General features: G+C 48.9%; 11 protein-coding genes across 11 annotated transcripts; 6 read left to right on the top strand and 5 right to left on the bottom strand.

Annotated features, from left to right (window-relative positions):
- The first annotated feature begins 59 nt into the window (after positions 1 to 59).
- On the top strand, positions 60 to 1426 carry EURHEDRAFT_412813 (uncharacterized protein). Its single transcript, XM_040782015.1, has 3 exons — positions 60 to 129; positions 195 to 422; positions 485 to 1426. Exon 3 carries the CDS (start codon positions 496 to 498, stop codon positions 1129 to 1131), a length of 636 nt encoding a protein of 211 aa, XP_040638642.1. The 5' UTR covers positions 60 to 129; positions 195 to 422; positions 485 to 495; the 3' UTR covers positions 1132 to 1426.
- Positions 1427 to 1497: 71 nt separating this feature from the next.
- Positions 1498 to 2750, top strand: EURHEDRAFT_377947 (uncharacterized protein; the record flags this gene model as incomplete). Its single annotated transcript, XM_040779017.1, has 2 exons — positions 1498 to 1566; positions 1617 to 2750. 2 exons carry the CDS (start codon positions 1498 to 1500, stop codon positions 2748 to 2750), a joined length of 1203 nt encoding a protein of 400 aa, XP_040638641.1.
- Positions 2751 to 2962: 212 nt separating this feature from the next.
- EURHEDRAFT_515683 (RTA1 domain-containing protein) lies at positions 2963 to 3948 on the bottom strand (the record flags this gene model as incomplete). The annotated part of the gene is made up of 3 exons (XM_040786401.1): positions 2963 to 3408; positions 3470 to 3718; positions 3783 to 3948. The coding sequence occupies 3 exons, from the start codon at positions 3946 to 3948 to the stop codon at positions 2963 to 2965; spliced, it is 861 nt and encodes a 286-aa protein (XP_040638640.1).
- Positions 3949 to 4445: 497 nt separating this feature from the next.
- On the bottom strand, positions 4446 to 5665 carry EURHEDRAFT_412808 (NAD(P)-dependent alcohol dehydrogenase). Its single transcript, XM_040782014.1, has one exon. It carries the CDS (start codon positions 5575 to 5577, stop codon positions 4456 to 4458), a length of 1122 nt encoding a protein of 373 aa, XP_040638639.1. The 5' UTR covers positions 5578 to 5665; the 3' UTR covers positions 4446 to 4455.
- A 210-nt stretch (positions 5666 to 5875) lies between these two features.
- On the bottom strand, positions 5876 to 7995 carry EURHEDRAFT_412806 (uncharacterized protein). Its single transcript, XM_040782013.1, has 4 exons — positions 7729 to 7995; positions 7587 to 7667; positions 6327 to 7523; positions 5876 to 6271 (listed from the first exon to the last, which is right to left on the bottom strand). Exons 1-4 carry the CDS (start codon positions 7906 to 7908, stop codon positions 6056 to 6058), a joined length of 1674 nt encoding a protein of 557 aa, XP_040638638.1. The 5' UTR covers positions 7909 to 7995; the 3' UTR covers positions 5876 to 6055.
- Positions 7996 to 8166: 171 nt separating this feature from the next.
- Positions 8167 to 10179, top strand: EURHEDRAFT_456432 (Leucine Rich Repeat domain protein; the record flags this gene model as incomplete). The annotated part of the gene is made up of 6 exons (XM_040784352.1): positions 8167 to 8340; positions 8396 to 8530; positions 8578 to 8688; positions 8741 to 8865; positions 8923 to 9454; positions 9508 to 10179. The coding sequence occupies 6 exons, from the start codon at positions 8167 to 8169 to the stop codon at positions 10177 to 10179; spliced, it is 1749 nt and encodes a 582-aa protein (XP_040638637.1).
- A 164-nt stretch (positions 10180 to 10343) lies between these two features.
- Positions 10344 to 12058, bottom strand: EURHEDRAFT_377942 (indoleamine 2,3-dioxygenase family protein; the record flags this gene model as incomplete). The annotated part of the gene is made up of 5 exons (XM_040779016.1): positions 10344 to 10568; positions 10622 to 10924; positions 10976 to 11136; positions 11202 to 11515; positions 11568 to 12058. 5 exons carry the CDS (start codon positions 12056 to 12058, stop codon positions 10344 to 10346), a joined length of 1494 nt encoding a protein of 497 aa, XP_040638636.1.
- A 1135-nt stretch (positions 12059 to 13193) lies between these two features.
- On the bottom strand, positions 13194 to 13524 carry EURHEDRAFT_456919 (protein PET117; the record flags this gene model as incomplete). Its single annotated transcript, XM_040784388.1, has 2 exons — positions 13194 to 13373; positions 13429 to 13524. 2 exons carry the CDS (start codon positions 13522 to 13524, stop codon positions 13194 to 13196), a joined length of 276 nt encoding a protein of 91 aa, XP_040638635.1.
- A 209-nt stretch (positions 13525 to 13733) lies between these two features.
- Positions 13734 to 14649, top strand: EURHEDRAFT_412801 (uncharacterized protein). Its single transcript, XM_040782012.1, has 6 exons — positions 13734 to 13795; positions 13862 to 13900; positions 13958 to 13991; positions 14058 to 14066; positions 14124 to 14224; positions 14294 to 14649. Exons 1-6 carry the CDS (start codon positions 13793 to 13795, stop codon positions 14465 to 14467), a joined length of 360 nt encoding a protein of 119 aa, XP_040638634.1. The 5' UTR covers positions 13734 to 13792; the 3' UTR covers positions 14468 to 14649.
- Positions 14650 to 14750: 101 nt separating this feature from the next.
- On the top strand, positions 14751 to 16397 carry EURHEDRAFT_412798 (triglyceride lipase). The gene is made up of 9 exons (XM_040782011.1): positions 14751 to 14999; positions 15047 to 15287; positions 15356 to 15365; positions 15475 to 15565; positions 15613 to 15651; positions 15708 to 15837; positions 15899 to 16135; positions 16206 to 16240; positions 16303 to 16397. Exons 1-9 carry the CDS (start codon positions 14756 to 14758, stop codon positions 16326 to 16328), a joined length of 1053 nt encoding a protein of 350 aa, XP_040638633.1. The 5' UTR covers positions 14751 to 14755; the 3' UTR covers positions 16329 to 16397.
- Positions 16398 to 16527: 130 nt separating this feature from the next.
- EURHEDRAFT_412796 (arrestin (or S-antigen), N-terminal domain protein) lies at positions 16528 to 19016 on the top strand. The gene is made up of 5 exons (XM_040782010.1): positions 16528 to 17087; positions 17170 to 17283; positions 17336 to 17551; positions 17607 to 18173; positions 18242 to 19016. Exons 1-5 carry the CDS (start codon positions 16878 to 16880, stop codon positions 18941 to 18943), a joined length of 1809 nt encoding a protein of 602 aa, XP_040638632.1. The 5' UTR covers positions 16528 to 16877; the 3' UTR covers positions 18944 to 19016.
- The last annotated feature ends 108 nt before the right edge of the window (positions 19017 to 19124 follow it).

Below are 19124 nucleotides of genomic sequence, written 5' to 3'. Positions count from 1 at the left end.
CTACATACTTTACATATTCATTTACGGAGTAGAGACAGGCATGTGCGGTTATGCTATTTTTGCTTCCTATACGCTTTGCCTGCCGAGTACGCACACATGCGTCATAACCAGCCATAGTCCCTCGTATCTGTATGAATCACATACCCGATGACCATCTTGAGCTTCTTCTGACTAGTCATTTGACATGCTTGAAGACTGGCTAAGATAATTGCCAGAGGGCCACAAAAAACGTGGCTTACAAAAACTGGCATCATTCTGCAGAACCAAAGATCGCTATATTAAGATCTTCATAGACCTCCTATAGTGTCGGGCAAACGCTAAGCCTCAAAGGCTGTGAACTCGTATTTAACCACATTAGGTGAACAGGGAAAACCCAGCCTCTGATAACGTCAAAATAAGCTGTTTTGCTGCCCAGGACAAAGGTATATATACTCCTTGAGTTGAGTCCTTTTCGCTGAATCATTTCTGACAAGCTCGTGCAAAGCCTACTACTAAATGGCTGAAGACATCATGCAAGGCCCTCGCCTTTACCACGTTTACTCTACGTTCTGGCAAAACGACTACAACATTACTGCTGCCGACAAAAGACATCTATACCATGTGGACAACTCCCTGTGGACACCAAGGAAGCCGGACCTCACTTTCCACGCCGGCACAGACAACAAAGCCCCGATCCACGCCGTCTGCAAATACTCGCATCTTTCGAGACATGCCAAATTCGGTCTGGGGGATCCCAGCCAGCCCAACCAGGTCACTTGGGAAGATCTCACCTGTCAATCCTGGACCCGCGTAAAATATCGCTGGCGAATGCCCTTGAGGAATCACCCTGCATCCGAACATCACGCATTTGTGTGGAAGCGGACCTCGAGTGTCGGCGTAACCAATTCGTCGCCTTCACTTTGGGCATACGATAATTACAAGTTGATCGATGAGCAATCAGAACAGGTCATGGCAGTGTTCACCAGCAGCTCTCACAAGAGCGTTGATAAAGACGGCAAGCTGGAGATCTACGTGGACTATGGTCAGGAATTCGATGTACTGGTGCTTATCACTGTTATAGCTTTGATCGAGAAACACCGACGAACGAGACAGTGTTCATCTGCTGGTGGCGGCGGCGGTGGCGGCGGCTGATAAGGGAGTCGTTATGGTCCTTTTGTTATGTTTTTGTTCATGTTTTATTTTATTCTTTTGAGATACCATTTGCTTTGGCGGAGTTGGATTGTGGTTGGTGATAGGCGACCACACATGTTTTGGAAATACCCGGAATTCTGAGTTGCAGGATCTTCACGACTACTTTATAGACTGAATATCTCCATGTAACATTATTTATTTGATTGACTTTGTTCGAACGTTGTCTCTCAATCGTAGAAGGGCATTACATAATCCATCCATATCTCCGCGGATTCTTTCCGGAACTAAAACGAAGTCGCATTCATGCATCAAATTGCTCCTATATAGAATCAGCAGGGGGCATGGAGAATCGTTGAACCACGTCTCATGGCTCTGCGACGATCTCATCACAAGTCCCGCCACGGCTGCCTGGAGTGCAAGCGAAGGCGTGTCAAGGTATTCCCACGTCCTGTCTCAGATGCAACGTCAGATGCTAATATCTACAGTGCGACGAGGCTCGGCCAGTATGCACAAACTGCTCTAAAAGACATGCAGAATGTGAATACGAAAGCTCTAGCTCACTCCGCTGGACAAATGAAGAGTCACGGTCCCGTCAAACATCTACCATATCAACCCCGGAGGGATCTCAACCAGATCCTACGTTGACGGCAGCCAACTCGTTAGGAATCGTCGGCAGGCTTGGCGAGCACGATGAGGCAGTTTCATCCGGCAGTCTCAATCTCACCGATCTCGAGCTGATGATGCAGTGGTGCAACTCAACGTACCAGGTTTTGGCTCGAAATGAGAGCACTGGTCATGTCTGGAAGTGCTTAGTCCCCGAGGAAGCAGTATCGCATCCATTTCTCATGCATGGTATTCTAGCTCTCTCTGCGCTCCATCTGGCGCGGACACGAGATGACCATCGCCGGCCGATGTATAGTGGCCTTGCGGTAGCACACCAGAATCAGGCACTAGCGTTGTTCCGCGAGTTACTTGGCGATATAAATGACACGAATGCAAAGGCAATGTTCTCCTTTGCGAGTGTGGTCGTGCTCTACACTTTTGCCTTTCCGCACGAACCGAATCCAAGTAATCCGTTTGTTTGTATCGATGATTTACTTCAAATTATTGTCTTGATACGTGGTGTGCAGCAGGTTATCAACACAGCTTCTTCATCCCTAAGTGAAAGTAATTTCAGAGCATTGGTATGCACAGAAAACCACGAGCCCGTGCTATCAGACGACGCCCGATTAGCACTGGAAGAGCTCCTTGAAGTCAATAATACCTGTGGCGCTCAGGACGAAACCCACGACACAGAAATTTACGAAGACACCATTGGAAAACTAACAGAGGCTATAGGCCTGCTTAATGTGGGTCACAACATGACCACTATTGGCCGGTGGGCAATCAAACTCCGGCCGAGATATGTGGATATGGTACGGGACCATGCGCCGCTGGCTTTGGTCATTCTTACGTACTACTGTGTGATACTGGATTCTCTGCACCATCACTGGTGTCACGACGACTGGAGCGTCAGGGTCTCCAGGGCAATCTGGATGGTGTTGGATGATACATGGAGACCTTTGGTTCGGTGGCCGATGACGGTTATTTTTGGACAGAGCTTTTCGAATGAAACGTGATTTCTCTGGTGATTGCCTATTTGATCCATTTTAGTATCAATTAGTTGTTGCTCGATGGATCTTTTGATGTTGAGATTATATCTTATTCTTCTCTATGCTGAAAACAAACGCTATGCCTGGGAATAACAGCACAAACAGCAAAACAACAAATACACGAGACACTACAAGCTATACGCCAATACCAATTTTCACAATCACATAGTGGTATCTATCTAAAGGGGCAACGAGGAAACCTCGTTGAGTTTCAATCCACCCTTCGTCGTCATCTTCCGCCCCCGTCCCAGGAGACAGTTAATCTCACTCGGGTGAATAATGATAAACACCACCATCACAAGGAACATCAGCGTGGCATCAAAAATGTAAATAAACACCTCCGTCGAAAGAAGATAGCCGTCACTCCCCTGGACATACTCGGCAACACGGAAAATCGACCGGATAAGAATCAAGATACTCGTCGCATACAGGGCGTACAGGTGCTTCTTCCAGGGAACACAATCGGCCACGGACTCAGTGGTTGGATGAGAGATAATCCGGACTTGAAAGACGATAGAGCAGATCACGAAAAACCCGAAAAAGATGATTTGGACGATGAGACCGCCGATGATAATGTTATTTCCGGTACTCTGGGAGCCTTTTACCATGATTCCAGCGCCTAGTCCTGTTAGTACTTTTCTTATCCAAACATTGGCTGTTTTTCGTCCAGGGAAATAGGAACTTACCAGATGCCTGCATCAGGAAACTAAGCACGTCACCCGCCACAAAAATCTTGGTCATCCAATTCACCCGAATCAAAGCAAACTTCTGCCCCTTGACCAAGTGGATGATCCTCCCTAGCTCCATATATATACTAGCAGCGAAAAGCGCGGGTGCAACAAGCAGCAGCGTGCTTTGCATCACGTACGGACCGAGGGTCCAGTTCGGGGTTTCGTGTGCGGACATTGCTCGTCCTATGTAACCGACGAGTTCGACTATTTGGTCAGCATACAATTCGCAGTGAGATAATGGTAGGGGAGGGGAGGATAGGGAACGTACAGTATCCTCCGAGAACGAGGGGGATAAAGAACCATGTTCGGGTTTGGAAGAGGTTGTAGGTATGGAGGAAAGTGACGACGATGTAGAGGATGATGAAGATAACAGCTGCTGCCATGGAAGGGTCATATTCATAGGCTTTGAAGCCTCCACTCGCTGACGCCGACATAGTTGCGTTGTATTGTGTATGGGTATATGCGGAGTATAGTATGGAGATGGGGGAAGTATGTCTCGACGGGTAGGAGGTCCAGAAGAGCAAGGTAGAGAATATGAAGTAAAATCTGATAATAATTCAAACATCTGCAGATGCAGATATCTTATATGCACCCGTTCTCCTCCTTTCCCCCTCGTTCTCACTTCTATTTTTTTTATTCTGCCAAGAACGAAACCCTGAATCTGCCATCGTTCGTATATCTCGTACCCATTTCCTAATGGGGTAAAGATGGAGTTTGACTTGTGGATCGGAGCCATCTCGGCCATTTGATTAAGGATTTTATAGTTAAGAATAGCGTAAATCAAAGCTATCGGAAAACGCCCGTTGCCTTATGAGTCTCGTATTCTAGTCCCTTTTGGGTTAACCGTACAGAGCTCGTACCCGTTTCCATGTCAATGTTGCTCCGTGCATGATTTATGAATAGCTTGAAAGAAACTCGACATTCTAGAATAATTTGAACGATTAAAGTTTTGCTTGCGTTCCCGTCTCCATTTCGTTAAGCAAGACATATCGATACCTCGCCTCTCCAGCATGCAAATCCTTCAATGCGACATTGACATCCTTCATAGCCCGCTTCTGAATCCACGGCAACACACGTTTCTCAGCAGCTAACTTCAGCATCTCCCTGATATCTTCTGTCGACCCGATATTCGACCCTGTGATCTTAACGCCCTTCTGGATCAACGAAAACGCCATAACAGGCGGCAATGGCTGCTCTGGCGCGCCCACCTGCACAAACACGCCGTCTGTCTTGAGCAAGCGCAGGTATCCAGACAATGGCATTTCTGGCGAGGAAACGGTGCAGATGATCAGGTCCAGCGAGCGAGAATATGCGCGTGCCCATTTCGGTTCCTCGTCCGTTGCAACGAAGGCATCTGCGCCTAGTCCCTCGAGCGTATCATTCCGTTTTCCCGACGTGCGCGAGATGCCTACCACCCTACCACAACCTAACGCTTTCGCGAACAAAATACCCAAATGACCAAGTCCCCCTATCCCAATAATTCCCACAGATTTTCCGGGCCCAGCACCATACTTCCGCAACGGCGAGAACATAGTAACTCCCGCACACAACAATGGCGCCGCCTCAGCAGACGGCAACGCATCCGGAATTTTGAACACAAAATGCGCCGGCCCGCGCCAATACTCCGCAAAGCCCCCATACGACTTACTCTTCCCCTCATCAGGATACCGCCCGTTATACGTCCCCATGATCCGTGAACAATAGTTCTCCCGTCCATCGGCGCACGCCTCACACTCCGCCTTCAAGCAAGAGCCACTCTGCGCGCCTACCCCGACCCGATCCCCGACTCTGATATCGCGGGATGCGGGCGAGGAGCGCAGAGTTGGGACATCTGCGCCGATGCGCGTGACTGTGCCGATGATTTCGTGGCCCACGACGCAGGGGTAGTCGGTGGGACCCCAGCCAGAGCTGAGGGTGTGGATGTCTGTGCCGCAGATACCGCAGTTGGAGACTTTGATTTCGATGTCGGTGGAGTGGAAGGGTTTGGGGGTGAAGGTTGTGTAAGTTAGGGGATCTGTGGCATTGTGGGCGACCCAGCCGTGGTATGTTTCCGGTGAGGGCATGATTGTAGGGCTTTAGCAATGCCGTATTTATGTGGTTGCTGGTGTATCCGAGTAAGGATTAATATAAGACGAAACCTGGTTGTCGCTCGGTCTCTCGTTTATGCGCGAGTGAGTATCGTATTGACGCGCGCTTTGTAGTGATAAACTTGTGCGGTATGATTTGAAAGAGCACGAGTCAAAAAATTTATACCAAAGGGAAACGACAATTGGAGAAGTGCAGAGATCAATTGAGACTCGCGAAAGGCGGAGACTTCTTAACCATAACCGGAAATGCCGAGGTTTAGTCATGTATCGATATCCCGTGAGAAGCAATTCGAGACTCAACTTGAATTGGACATTCATTATTATAAAGCTTCTGTGCCGGTGGTAATTGCCAGTGCAAAGAGTGTATTTACATGCGCCAGATCATAAAACTAGTATGTACAAGGACACGACAAAAAGTGTTTTGAATGAAATATAACACGGCTAAAAGAGCTGTTTAGCTCGCTTTCGTCGGTGACGGCCGCCCCATCAGCTCGTCAAGTTCATCGTTGGTTAGGGTACTGCGTCGTCGGTCTCGGGTTTCCTTGCCGGTGCCTCGACTTCGCTTTCGGCTTTGGTTTTCTCTGCGATCTTGCTCTGCTGCTCGGGCATCGTCTTCTGCCATAGCAAGCTTCTGTGACAAAGCTACTCGCCCGCGACTGGGAGGGTCCTGCTTGATTATTTGTCAGTTCTGCGGATTTTTGTTGGCATGAACTGAGTCTGCTCACTTTTCGCGGAGGGTTTGCTTCTACTCGTTTCTTCAACATCCGTCGAGTCACGGCCTCTGATTTATGTGCTTTGACCTGCAAAGTCTCGTCTTCATTTACACAGGGAGAACCATTTAGCCCTGGCGTGAAAGAAACCTTCCGGGATCGGCCGGATTGTATGTTGTCGCTCCGCTCCTTTAGAGCACGGTTCGCTGCCCTTCGGGTCCTGGTCTCGCGCGTCCCAGCAGGCTTGGTTTCCTTCGACAGTACTCGCTGTTGGGAACTCTCTTTGGATTTGCGCTCTGCTTCTTCCTCCTCCTCTTCAGCCTGTTGGTCTTCCAGAATGGGAGACCCCATTTTTATATCTGCATCATTTGCTGCAGATGCGCGTGTAGAATCAATACTGAGGCCCAGACCCATTTTCAATTCTTCGGCCTGAACCGAGTCGCCTCCGTCGGCAATTCGCGTATGCCATCCGTCCATCATCGTCACCGCTTGTCTCCATCGGCTTTCCATCTTCTCCCAGCCTTCCCGGAGGCGGTTTATTTCCTCGTCACGCACTTCAACCTCTTCGAGGGGCACAAATGAAGGATTGGTGAGTAGTGTCTGTAAGTGATCTAGCATCATACCCATATGGGCTGAAAGCTCATCGCATGATGTTGGAAGGGTAGTAACGGAATCAGGCGATGATTTCTGCGCCCCCATGCTGGCCGTCCTACTCGTATTTTCTTCATCCTCCTCATGTGGTAGGCCTTGTAGATCTTTCAATGTCTGGACGGTGTTGCGTGCCAGCGCGATCAGCATATCGTTCTCGTCACTAAGGGTTTGACATAGCTGTGTGAGAAAGTCGTTCGTCTCTTGCTTCAAACTGTATCCAGGGTTGTTGATTCCTTCGCCACCGGATAAAGTCTTGGATCTCGATGCACGGTCGACTGTCGGGTTGATGTTGATTGTCGTAACACCCAGTCCCTCTCGTTTCCCCCTCTGCCGCTCCGCCAAATGTGATTTTAATTTCTGTAACTCCAGATCGCGTTTGCGAATGTCGTTTGCGCATTGTGCTCGGACCTGCTGGACGTTGGTTTTCATGCGTTGTACTTGCTCCTTCATGTTTCTAATGGTTGATTCTGCGCTGGCGATACTTGTTTTGAGTGCGCGCTCCTGAGCCTCTGCGAGTGCCAGCGACCGGCTCATTTCGGACGTCTTTGTTCGGAGTTTGCCCTGCAGTAATACGCCTTAGTTATCGAGTTCTGACCATATCATGTCTTTTTTGAGTATACATACAATTTCCGCTGATTGCTGCGAGTCGTTCGCACGTAGTGTCCGTATCGTCGTAGCGAGGTTTTCCCTATGGTCGGCTTCGCGCTGCAAATCGTCAGACTGTCCATTGTGCTAAAAAAGCAAGCGCAAAATCGTAACGACATACATCTCTTCTCAGGACCAAATCATTGACCAGATTAATGACCCTGGCCATCGTCCCATCGACACCCCCCTCATCGTTCTCCGGCTGAGCAAAATCGATCGAAGTACCGCCTTTTAACAGACCCCTGGCAAGGAGGACATTGTTGATATAAGTAGAGGCCGCGTCCAAATTGTGCGGCTCCATGGCTTGCCTGCAAGCTGCCTCTAGTTTCCCCCTGTATGGTTAGTACTCTGTACAGAGCCGTGTCGGGTCGAGGTGGTCGTCGCTGTGTCGTCGGGTATGATGTATTTTTCGCATACCGAAAGGGGAAGAAGGTAAACACGCGCTGCTGTCCGGCCGCCCGCAGCCGCCACCCGCGCAGCTCTGCCGATGCAAAACCGTTGCCGGATGAACCACACTATTGATCCTCTATCGCTCGTTAACGAGCCATTGACAGGCATTATGGGCTCGCGATCGCTGCCTGATGGGTCCAAATTCCTTAATTCGGCCGGTAGAAGCGTTGGGGATCGACGAACTGGTGGTGCCCCGCGTGGTGAAGGAGCCGTATTGCTGCAGCATGGCCGGAATCTATACCAACAGGGCAACTTTTCGGCGGCTGTTGAAGCCTTTACGGAGGTATGCCTGGCCCTCTGTATTTCTGGCAAATTAGAGACTAAATAGGATAATACAGGCGTTGAAAGATAAAGATTCGGACTTGTTGAGCATCCTGGATAGTCGAGCTGCTGCTTATAGTAAACTGGCGCGGCATGATCAAGCACTGCGAGATACAAAGCAAATGATAAAATGCGGTAAAAATGATGAACGAGTACGTTGGCTCACTCAGTGTGTCTTCATTCTTTACTGACCAGGAAGGGGTATTTACGCTGTGCCAAAACCCTCCTGCTGAATGGCAAGCCGGACAAGGCGCTCGAAGTCTACGCATACGGACTGAAATCCCTACCTACAAGCCATCCACGGCGCTATGTGAGCCTATCTTCACTATTCTCATCCGAGTTTATGAGACTTACTTGCATAGTTGGTAGAGCAACTACACAACAAGCTCGAGGATAAGATGTCTGCAAAGCTCTTGGATCCCTTCACTGTCCTTCCATTAGAAGTTGCTGTCATGGTCCTTCAGCATTTCACCTTCAAACAGATTGTGTGAGTTGCTGTCTATTCGCATAGAAGCATATGGTTGATTAACCTAACCGCCTTTAGGGCCATTCTCCGCGTCTCGAAGAGGTGGGATCAATTCCTTACCTCAATGCGAAACACATGGCTGCGCATGGATCTATCAGAAGCCCGTGGCGCTCGAGGCAGAGTTCACTGGACCTCAGTCCGGTCTTATATTCGACGCTCCAAAGGCATGCTGACACATGCCATCGTGAAAAACATATCCGCCCAATCCACGCAAAGAGTTTTGGAATTCATCAGTCGATGCCCGCATTTAGTACATTTTGAGTTCTGGGACTTTCATGATCCTGCTGCATTTTATGGGTTATTCAAGGGCTCAAAACAGTTGAAGACGCTCGTAGTATCTGCACATATGCCAATGGCGCAGGAGCGAATCGTGGGGTTCCTCAACGGCATACCTCATCTTGAACGAATAGAGATCCATAATGCCAAACCCTCTCCTAGAACACGGATGGAATGGCCTTCGAACCTGCCGAATCTGAAGAGTATCACATTTGGCTCGGAAGATGTGGAACCTCCTTCATTTGGGCCCGCGCTTTTTGTACCTCCTTTATATGTAGGCCTGCCCCCTCCCCTTATCCTGCACGGTGACTTGCTGATACCGACTAGAACCATAGGCTATCCCATGCCATCCCCAACCTAGAAGAGTTACGACTTGACTGGTACGGACACGCACTTCAACGCCCGCATGTCAATCTCATGTCAAAAGATTTCCCCCGCCTACGCAGACTCAACATAAGCGGTCATTCCTTCTCAAACTCGGACGGATTCTTCCCACCTGGCCTCGAATACCTCCGTGTTCACGCGTGTGCCGCTGACATAGACGTCGAATACCATCCCGGCCCTCATCTCGCAAATCTCAAGACCCTCGTGCTAAGCGATGTCAATTGGCTACATGCGCGAAATTTGAAACAGCTCGTTTCTAATACGGATGGGTCCCTTCGTGTTCTCTGGTTAGATAGCTGTATGTGGGTGGCCAATGAGCTTAGCGAGGTCATGCAGGGCTATTTCGGCGATATCACGGAGCTTAGTCTCTCTCGTGTTCCTAAAGTTGGGGATGCGCTCGTAGGCTGTATTGTGACGTTTATGCCGGATCTTAAGATCCTGCATTTGTCTTACACTGATGTCAGCGGTCGAGCGATTAAGATGCTCGCGGATGCTCGTATGACCGGTGATGAGAAGAAGACGAGGATCGATCGTTTGTATGTCAAGGGCTGTGAAGGTGTTTCTTCTGATGCGGTTGCTTATGGAAGGACTCGGGGGATTGAGATCTTCACTTAATTGATATCTATCCCTGAAGGACAATGACTGAAAGCCTGCATCTTGCCTAAGGAAATTTTTGATCTAGACTATAATGACTATACATATAATGAATACAGCTAAGCTAATAGAGACCTCATGCATCAATGAACATAGACGCTTGAGTATAGTCACTGAACACCTGTCTAAACACCCCTCTCCTTACACCACCGCTCAACCTCCTTAGCTAACTTCTCCCTCTGGTCACGCACCTGTTCCATCATCGGCTCGACCTGCTTGCCGTTAGACGCATGTAATTCGTTCTGCGCATGTCCATTCTTCTCCCCGTTGGACTTGAGAGCAGGAGCAAGATACTCGTCATAGATGGAGATCATCAGATCCATCACTGCTGATAATTGGTTCGGAAGCCACTATTCCAGTCAACACCTTTCATATCCCCAATGAAGAAAGGCCATTAACATACCGTAACAATCGGGCTCCCACCAGTAGCTGTAGGATGCGGTGTCCTACGAATAATATACTCCCTCGCAAAAAGCCAATGACGCCAGCGGAAGCTCCTTACATGATCCAGCGTCTTCAAAAGAAGGATCGCAGTATCGACGTCCTTGACTGCGTACTCGCGCACACCCACTTCCGCTGCTTTGGCATTAATATGCGCGAGGAAGTCGCGGTGGGGATGGGGGCGGTAAGAACGGAATTCGTGGAGGATTTTGGTGAGGGGAGTCGAGGGCATGGGAATTTGGCAGAGGTGGTCTAGGAGAGGAATCTTTTTATCATCAATATTACTGGTGTTGGACAGGGGGGATGGGGAGCTTACCATGCTGTCGTTGGCGCCACTTTCACCGCGGAAGTAGAGGGGTTTGTTGTCTAGGACGCCGTCGTAAACTACACCATTCGGGAACATGGATTGGTTTGTAATGCCGAAGATGAAGACGCGGAAGGAGAGGTATTCGTGAGGCTTGGAGTTACCCCACATATCTTTAGGCATCGGTTAGCAACTCCTACAACATGTTGGATTAAATAGGAAAGGCAAGGTAACCTACCTTCCATGGACGCTTCAATCTTCTCCATCGCCGTAAGGATTTCCCGAAACCCATCATTAATTTCCGATCGAGGACCGGCCTTCTCCAACGTGTCCACAACCCGGACAGCACCGCTGATCAAGCCACCAGACCACTTGACCATATCGACATGGGTCAGGATGAAGCCTGCCTCGGAGCTCTTAGGGTCAAGACCACCTTCGAAGGCCCGGACAAGACGGAGGTTAGGGTATGTCAAGCCCTTGGACGGTTCGGCAAGGTAGTAGTTGAAGAGGGAGTAGGCGGCAGCATAGGACATGAAGGGTGGAATGTCCAGTCTTCCAACAGTTAGTATATAGTAGAAAATGTAAATTACTGAAAGGATCATACATTTGAGCACAACGATACATAGGACGGGCCACAGCCTTAGGCAACACGTCCCTCCCCAGACCATAACCGCCATCCGGGTTCTTGCGCCAGTTCTCCCAGCAAGGCTCAAGCAAATAAGACGAAGCCAGGAAGGAATAGTCCCTGAACAGAGCCGTGATGGTAAATAAGTCCGGGAGACCATCAGCGGTGACCAACTTGTCCACCTCGTCGGTCAGGTCAGGCAACTCGGACTCGACCACTGGACCTAGTTCGTATGTGGCCAGCAGACCCGGGACACCGTCTTGCTTGACGACGGACATACGGTCCAAGATAGACATTAGAGGCTGGAAGACCTCAGGTAGGGTGGTAGGGGAGGTCTGATAGGGCAGGAAACCAGTAGAGGTTGTGATGGTGAAGGGGTCCAGGGAATGGGGTATAGTAGAGGGGTCATCATGTATGTGAGGAAAGCGCTTCAAGGTAGTAGACTCTGAGGTCACCTTAGGCACAGTCATGATGGAGGAAAAGAGAAAATGGTGGATAGAAGTGTGAAGAATAAAACGAGAATAAAACGAGAATTAAGACTCGGAAAAGTGCGAGGAAAAAAGAAGAAAAGTCCTCAGGAGGGCTTGCTTGTATTTCAAAGGCCTGGGAATCAGCGCAGAGATTGAGATTTGGACGGGAAAAGAGGCCCTTCTTATAATATTCTGAGGCCGGTATCAATTCCGGCCTTGAGGGGCACATTACGAAAGAGATAGAAGGACCGCGTGGAGATGCCTGTTCTGGACCAGAGGCCGTCGTTTTGCAAGCTGCAGTCGCACTGAAAGCCATTTTTCACTCTCCCTGGTGTCCAAGACGATACGATGAACTTCCATCGAGTATCATAAAACCATATCCAGACACTTCTACTCGGCCTTGTTAGGGCATGACAGCGTCACGGGACACGCTAGTCCCGATGCATCAGGGCCTTAAAACAGCTCGAGATGCTCGGTATTGAATAATAGAGCGGTTCGATCATCCCCGAAGACCATTCAGGACAGTTCATTGTCCTATGTAGTTCGGACTTTTGTATGCTTCATGTTGCCAAGACTCCATAAGCTTCATTAGCGCCGGAGGCCGGAATGAAACCGGCCTCCGAGAATAGCCGTGATAAGCTAAGTATGACAAAAGGCCCTGTAGGAGGACAGCCTTATCAGTTGCACCGTATATTTTTGTCTATGTAGGGCTAGTCAATAGGTAGCGCCTATTGTCGATATTCAAGGATAATGTAGACTGGAGACCTGAAACGAACCGTAGATATCGCTGTGAAAGGGCAGTCTTATCAGTCCTATAAAGAATATTCGGTATGTAGTATACGGAAAGGGGATGGAATTCCTTTTCCTATTTCCAGGTGCTGAGTGATCCGATATTGAACAAGAGTTCGTAGAAGAAAGTTGGTTTGTATTGTACAGACAGGTATAATATACACATGCTCATAACTGGTCATATGCAGTTTTGCTTTTAGTTATTTGTATGGTACTGCAAGCCGTTAGTAAGTTCCGTGGGATACACCAAGAGCATATCAGCAATGTCGTTCAACTCACCTTGTACAAGGTCGAAGACCGATATGCCACCACTTATCCCGAAACAAAGCCCGTATCACCACCAACGCTATGTACCCTGGTTGGCACTATTCTGTCCTGTCCCTGTCCCTGAATCGTCCGTACTAGGAGAGACCGTCTGGACTTTGAGGTATTGTTCTTGTAGGGCCTTTTGCAGCGCAAAGTCGGCTTCTCGTTCTTGTCGAATTCGTTGCTTCTCCATGTCTCGTTCCACGCCTTTGTGCATTGCCTATGAAGTAGTTAGTACATATCCATATAATGATGAAGAAGACAAGAAAACATACTGCTCTCTCTTGTTCTTGTGCCCAGTGAACAAACCAGACTATCCCCGCAGTACCGAGACCGGTCATTGCTAACGTCGTCTTAGATGCTTTTGACATAGCGATCTATCGCTTTCCAATATAAATTTCAAATTAGCAAATGCGACAAGCGTATTCTGTATCTCGCAAACAACTATGCTCCTGCTCTCAAATCCAGCAATATTTTCCTCAAGGCCTCGCCGGATTATCGCTGGTTATCAGCACAGGCGGTGACAGTCGGCAGAACCCCGACCGCCCAGGGGCTCATCGGCGACATCATTCCGCCTATCTGTCCCGTTGTGTTGAATAGAACGATCATATCGAATATTTGAAGGAATAAACAGGCAATATGGTGGGTCTGCGATAGGAGATGGCATGTATTTGTGATGTGGATGGGAATGCTAACTTCGGATGATAGTCAGCTCAGAACTCCGCGGGTATTCAAACCCTCCTCGATGTAGGTCATGCTGCAATGCATTCGCGCATGGACGGTTGATTTGACACTGCATTGTAGGCCGAAAGAGAGGCACAGAAGATTGTACAGAAAGGTGTGTTGTGGGAATCCTACCATTCGTGCTGTTCTACTGGAGACTAACCGTTTTATCTACCTTCAGCCAGAGAATGTATGACTCCAACCTTCCCCTCAAAATCACAAACAACATTGTTCTAACAGGCCCTAGACCGTACGAAGCGGATAAAGGATGCCAAGTCGGAGGCACACAAGGAAATTGAGGAATACCGTCAGCAGAAGGAGGAAGAATTCAAGAAGTTTGAGGGAGAGGTGAGGGTTCAGCCTTTTATCCTTGTTAGAAAGACGGAGCAGACGGCTGACAGGTTTCCCCGGAAATAGCACTCGAGCGGATTCAAGAAGGCCGAAGAAGACGCGAGCAAGGAAGCCGAGGCAAAACTTGCGGATATTAAGACCGCTGGTGGCCAGCACGGCGACAAGGTGGTCGATGGCCTTATCCATGGAGTGGTGGATGTGAAACCTGAGCCCTCGGAGAAGATCTTGACCAATGCATAGATTGAACGAAGGCGTTGGTTGTCTGTTCTACTATGGCGCATACCTATGATATGTTCTCGGTTTCAATTCAATTGCTGTTTTCGGATATAATCTTTAAGAAACGTCTTTCCGGTATGTATTTGGGCTATATATATATATAAATTGGCCATGTTTAGATGGAATAGTGAGATCTGTGACTGGTATCAAGAGATCGTTCGTAGTTCGGTATTTATGCCTGAGGCTGTAAGACTAGCCCTTTGCGTCATCAGGCACCGCGGTTCGACCAAGATACGGAGTAAACATCAGAAAATGGGTTATGCAACCACCATTGTCAATGTGATAAGATGTACCAGGCTGGCCTACTACAATTCTGTCAATCAGTTTCATAGGCTCAACAGTCTATCTCATTCAATAACAACGCATCGGAGCTTCCATGCGTGTTCGCGCAGATGTCGCCCGCACAAGCACCCAGCGGCACGCACACTGGATCCACGACTAGAGGAAATGGGCAATGTAATTCGAGACGAGTACGCAATAATCCGAGATAATTACGGTCAGTCCCCCTCAATTGGCAGAGTACGCAAATTAACCATGAATCAGAGGCACCCAAGCACCCAATTGTCCTCGCTCATGGACTACTCGGGTTTGATGAACTACGTCTGGCTGGCCCACTTCTTCCTGGGGTTCAGTATTGGCGAGGAATTAGGGAGGCATTGACAATTAAGGGCGTCGAGGTTATTACGGCCACGGTACCGCCGTCTGGGTCTATCGAGCAGCGCGCTGAGGAATTGGCGAGGGATATTGCCATTGGTGCGCGAGGAAAGGATGTTAATATCATTGCGTGAGTCTATTGAGACTGTCTCTGCTTGAGATGATTGATTGGAGTGCTCATGACTGACATGATGACAGACATAGTATGGTAAGACGGCCTACATTTTGAGCTTGGAGGTTGCTTACTCACACGAGCTCTAGGGGTGAGATTTACTGTGAAGAGAATATTCCTGTCAAGCTGGTTGGCTAATTGCCCAAGTGGGCTTGATTCTCGATATATGATCAGCCATCTCAAACCAACGGACTTCAAGGTCTTGTCCTTGACTACCATCGCAACTCCTCACAGAGGTAGGTAGCAGTGTCTATAGAAACGGATCCTTACTAAAGTACTACAGGCTCCGCAGTTGCAGATTACATTCTTGAACAAATTGGAGGTACATTCTTCGGTAGTTCTCTCTCCTAAGGAACAGAGCGCTTATGTTGTCGACAGCCGAACGCTTGCCCCAGGCTTACTATGCCCTCGAACGCCTAGGTTTCGAAACTGGAGCTTTTGCGCAGCTTACACAAAAGTATGCAGCAGAGAAATTCAACCCTACAACGCCTGATATTGAGAATGTCCGGTACGTGTGCTCCGACGACAATGATATAGCGAAACACACGACATAAGACTGACGATTACAGGTATTTCTCTTACGGAGCAGCCATGGACCCTAGCATATGGTCCGCCTTCCGTTTATCTCATCGGATTCTCAAAGAGACTGAAGGATACAACGACGGACTCGTCAGCGTTGCCAGTAGTCGCTGGGGAGGAAAGCACGGCTACAAGGGGACCCTTGTTGGCGTGAGCCATTTGGACCTTATCAATTGGACTAACCGGCTGAAGTGGTTGGCTGGTGAGATCACTGGCAATAGACGGAAGTGAGTATTTTTTTTTTTTTTTCAAGACACTCCATTCAGGGGTCGGCGGCTGACGAAGATTCCGCTGCAGGTTCAACGCCATTGCATTCTATTTGGACATTGCAGGTAAGTACCACGCCATTTTTGTCGTTATACATACCCGTGGGGCATTAGCTGATATGTGACAGATATGCTGGCAAAGGAGGGTCTGTAAATTCTGGTGCCTGCTTTAGAGTGTCTGTGATAACCAATAAAACAAAGTTATTATACAGTCAAATCGAGCATTGAATATTATCCTGTAAGAAAGTCGGTACATATAGCAGGTAGAGAGGATATCAGTGGCGGTGTTGCTGCGTGCCATGGATGCCGAGTGGCTTTGCAACGCCCGACAAAATACTAAACCGGGCTGTGTGCAATAATAATCCATACTAAAATTCAATAATCCCCACTATCGTTTCTTGTCGCAAACTCAGCCCTGTAGCATTCCGAAGCCGCCGAAGTTGGCCCCACGCCCAGCTGTTCTTCCCGAACGTCATTTCGCTTGCTGGCTCTTGACTGTTATCGCACTCCGTGTTACTTGTTCTCTCTTTCTTACCGTCGCTCAGAAATCACAGAAAGGGACAACACCCTACGGAGTAGATACATATCGCGACGAAAATATCGAACCGACCGGAGATTTTATCGAGAAATCCACCCCGATTATAACAGCGCTGGGATCGACGAGTGGCTCTTCCAGAGCCGATTGGGCTCCAGCGTCATCGCAATGTCGGCTTCAATCGAGTTGAACAGTCCTCACAACCACATCACCAACCTCGATGTCATTACGGGAAGAGTGGTCGTCAATCTACCGTCTGAGGCCGCGATAGGAGGCATTCAGGTCAAATTGGAGGGAGAGAGCAAGACGCGTTTAACAGGCCCACGGCATCCCAATGGAGATCCGGACAAGAAGCGGACGGAGCTCGAGGTGCATAAGGTGCGATCCATCTGGGTTTGGGGTTTTATAAGTGGTGGTAATGAAATGCGATGTGGATGGAGGTTGACTGGTTTTCATGCAGATACTGTACAAAGTGGTGACAGTCTTCCCGACTCCCGCGATCTTCAATCCGGAAAGCCCTAATACAACCTTCACATTTGCGGCTGGAAGTTATGAGTATCCGTTTGAATTCAAGGTGGATTCGCCCTTGTTGCGCATAGCGTTGGTCGAAACTGACGGTCGCCCAGGTTCCATTCAACAATGCGTGCAGCACGCACAACAATAGCATGCTCACCAATCTAAACATTACCGGATTGAAGGTTGAGATGGCGCGTGAAAGCAACCGTCATGTCAAAAAGACCCTTCCCCCGTCCTTGAATGGCTTTCCCGGCATGGCAGATATCAAGTACTATATCAAGGCAACGATTATTCGGCCACAATTTTACAAGGAAAACATTCGCGCGGTATGTTTGATTTCAATAAATTCTTTGTTTGATTGCGTATTGACAATTGTAACAGATCACGCCGTTGAACTTTCTTCCTATTGAACCCCCACGGACAGGCAATCCTAGCCAAGAGACGTATGCGAGACGGCAGCATCAGTTCACTAAACAAGGAAGTTCTTCCAAGACAAAAAGCCTGTTCCAGAAAGTCTCTGGTTCATTTGATCCCTTCGCGGATGGTCCACGCGTATCAGCGGATGCTAGGTTACCAAATCCCTCCATTCTCACTTGTAACGAGCCTATTCCGCTACGAGTTCTAGTGAAAAAGATATCGGATAATTCGGAAACGATCTTTCTACAGTCATTCCAGATCGAATTGATTGCGAGGACTCATATCCTAGCTCACGATCTCAACCGAACAGAAACAGGCAGTTGGGTCATACTCAGCCGGACCAACATGGGCGTGGCGTTGGGCAAAGGAAGTGATCCAGCCGGCACTGAATGGACTATAGATGCTCGCATGTGGAACCAACTACCATTGCCTAACTCAGTTGCTCCAAATTTTGAAACTTGCAACGTCTCCAGGACTTACGAACTCGAGGTTCGAGTTGGTTTGAGTTACGGCAGTTTCGGAAATATCAAAGTACGCCTAAATGATACCTACTGCTGATACTTCTTCCTCCCTTGGTTGCGTATACTGACTTGTGACAGCCCCAGCTTATCATCCTTCCTTTGAAAATGCCGGTCAAAATCTACTCCGGAATCGCTCCGCCCAAGGCCCTCTTGGATGCCATGACTGAATCTGGACGCATGCAAGAACCTACGGCTCCATCTCTTCCCGCTCGACCCACAGATGGTCTAACGGAACGTCCTCCAATGCCCCCAAGGCCAGCGGCCGCGCCTGAACCTACCAGTGCAGATCAAGTCCCCGACGAAGCACCTCCCAGCTACGAGGACGCAATGGCAGAAACATTGAGTCCAGTGGATGGTCCCCGCCGCGAGTATAACCCACCAGATGATTCTTCCAGAACCATTGAATCTGGAGCTGATTCGAAACCCCCAGTCAACCCGGGAAGGGATCCTGATACATCAACATCGGCAATACCCTATGGTAACCCCGCGGCTATATCATCAGAAGAATCGTTTGATATGCTTCCTTCGACGCCTCCGGAAACTCATTCTGGTTCGCCTCCCACGTCCCCGGTTGCGCGTCAACAGAGCGTTTTGAAAATTCACAAGGTGCCCCCTCAGCCTGAGGAGGATCCGCCGGAATATCGATCGATAGCTGGAAGGTCTCCACAGTCGCAGGAAAGTCCGCAAGAACAAAGGCAATCTCGACAAGGATTCCGGCCCATTAATCTCGGAGTCCCCAGCAGGAAGCCGGTCCCACGAAGCCCACATCCCAGAGGTTGATTGGTTTAGGTCTTTCGTGAATGTCCGTCTTATCACGGCAGTCATGATGTCTGGATTTTCTGAGCACATGGTTTAAAAAAAAAAAAAAAAAAAAGCTTCATGAGACATCCGTCATAGTATGACATTGAGCTGCCAGTTGCATGGAAATGCATTACTCGGAGTTTGCACATATGCTTTTTAA

The sequence above is a fragment of the Aspergillus ruber genome (genome assembly GCF_000600275.1).
Source record: "Aspergillus ruber CBS 135680 unplaced genomic scaffold scaffold00014, whole genome shotgun sequence".
Taxonomy (NCBI): Eukaryota; Fungi; Ascomycota; class Eurotiomycetes; order Eurotiales; family Aspergillaceae; genus Aspergillus; species Aspergillus ruber.
Note: the sequence above shows the minus strand (reverse complement) of the source record. Positions and strands in the feature narration are given on the sequence as shown.

What these genes read in the sequence shown, in the direction of transcription:
- EURHEDRAFT_412813 (XM_040782015.1), top strand. Translation starts at nt 496, where the DNA reads ATGGCTGAAGACATCATGCAAGGCCCTCGCCTTTACCACGTTTACTCT.
- EURHEDRAFT_412808 (XM_040782014.1), bottom strand. Translation starts at nt 5,577, where the DNA reads ATGCCCTCACCGGAAACATACCACGGCTGGGTCGCCCACAATGCCACA.
- EURHEDRAFT_412806 (XM_040782013.1), bottom strand. Translation starts at nt 7,908, where the DNA reads ATGGAGCCGCACAATTTGGACGCGGCCTCTACTTATATCAACAATGTC. An exon ending in ATTTGGTCCTGAGAAGAGAT is followed by an intron (nt 7,668 to 7,728) that starts GTATGTCGTTAC and finishes GACGATTTGCAG; the next exon opens with CGCGAAGCCGACCATAGGGA. An exon ending in CGCAGCAATCAGCGGAAATT is followed by an intron (nt 7,524 to 7,586) that starts GTATGTATACTC and finishes GTATTACTGCAG; the next exon opens with GGCAAACTCCGAACAAAGAC.
- EURHEDRAFT_412801 (XM_040782012.1), top strand. An exon ending in GTATTCAAACCCTCCTCGAT is followed by an intron (nt 13,901 to 13,957) that starts GTAGGTCATGCT and finishes ACTGCATTGTAG; the next exon opens with GCCGAAAGAGAGGCACAGAA. An exon ending in TCAAGAAGTTTGAGGGAGAG is followed by an intron (nt 14,225 to 14,293) that starts GTGAGGGTTCAG and finishes CCCCGGAAATAG; the next exon opens with CACTCGAGCGGATTCAAGAA.
- EURHEDRAFT_412798 (XM_040782011.1), top strand. Translation starts at nt 14,756, where the DNA reads ATGGGTTATGCAACCACCATTGTCAATGTGATAAGATGTACCAGGCTG. An exon ending in CATTCTTGAACAAATTGGAG is followed by an intron (nt 15,652 to 15,707) that starts GTACATTCTTCG and finishes TGTTGTCGACAG; the next exon opens with CCGAACGCTTGCCCCAGGCT. An exon ending in ATCACTGGCAATAGACGGAA is followed by an intron (nt 16,136 to 16,205) that starts GTGAGTATTTTT and finishes ATTCCGCTGCAG; the next exon opens with GTTCAACGCCATTGCATTCT.
- EURHEDRAFT_412796 (XM_040782010.1), top strand. Translation starts at nt 16,878, where the DNA reads ATGTCGGCTTCAATCGAGTTGAACAGTCCTCACAACCACATCACCAAC. An exon ending in AGTATCCGTTTGAATTCAAG is followed by an intron (nt 17,284 to 17,335) that starts GTGGATTCGCCC and finishes ACGGTCGCCCAG; the next exon opens with GTTCCATTCAACAATGCGTG. An exon ending in ACAAGGAAAACATTCGCGCG is followed by an intron (nt 17,552 to 17,606) that starts GTATGTTTGATT and finishes CAATTGTAACAG; the next exon opens with ATCACGCCGTTGAACTTTCT.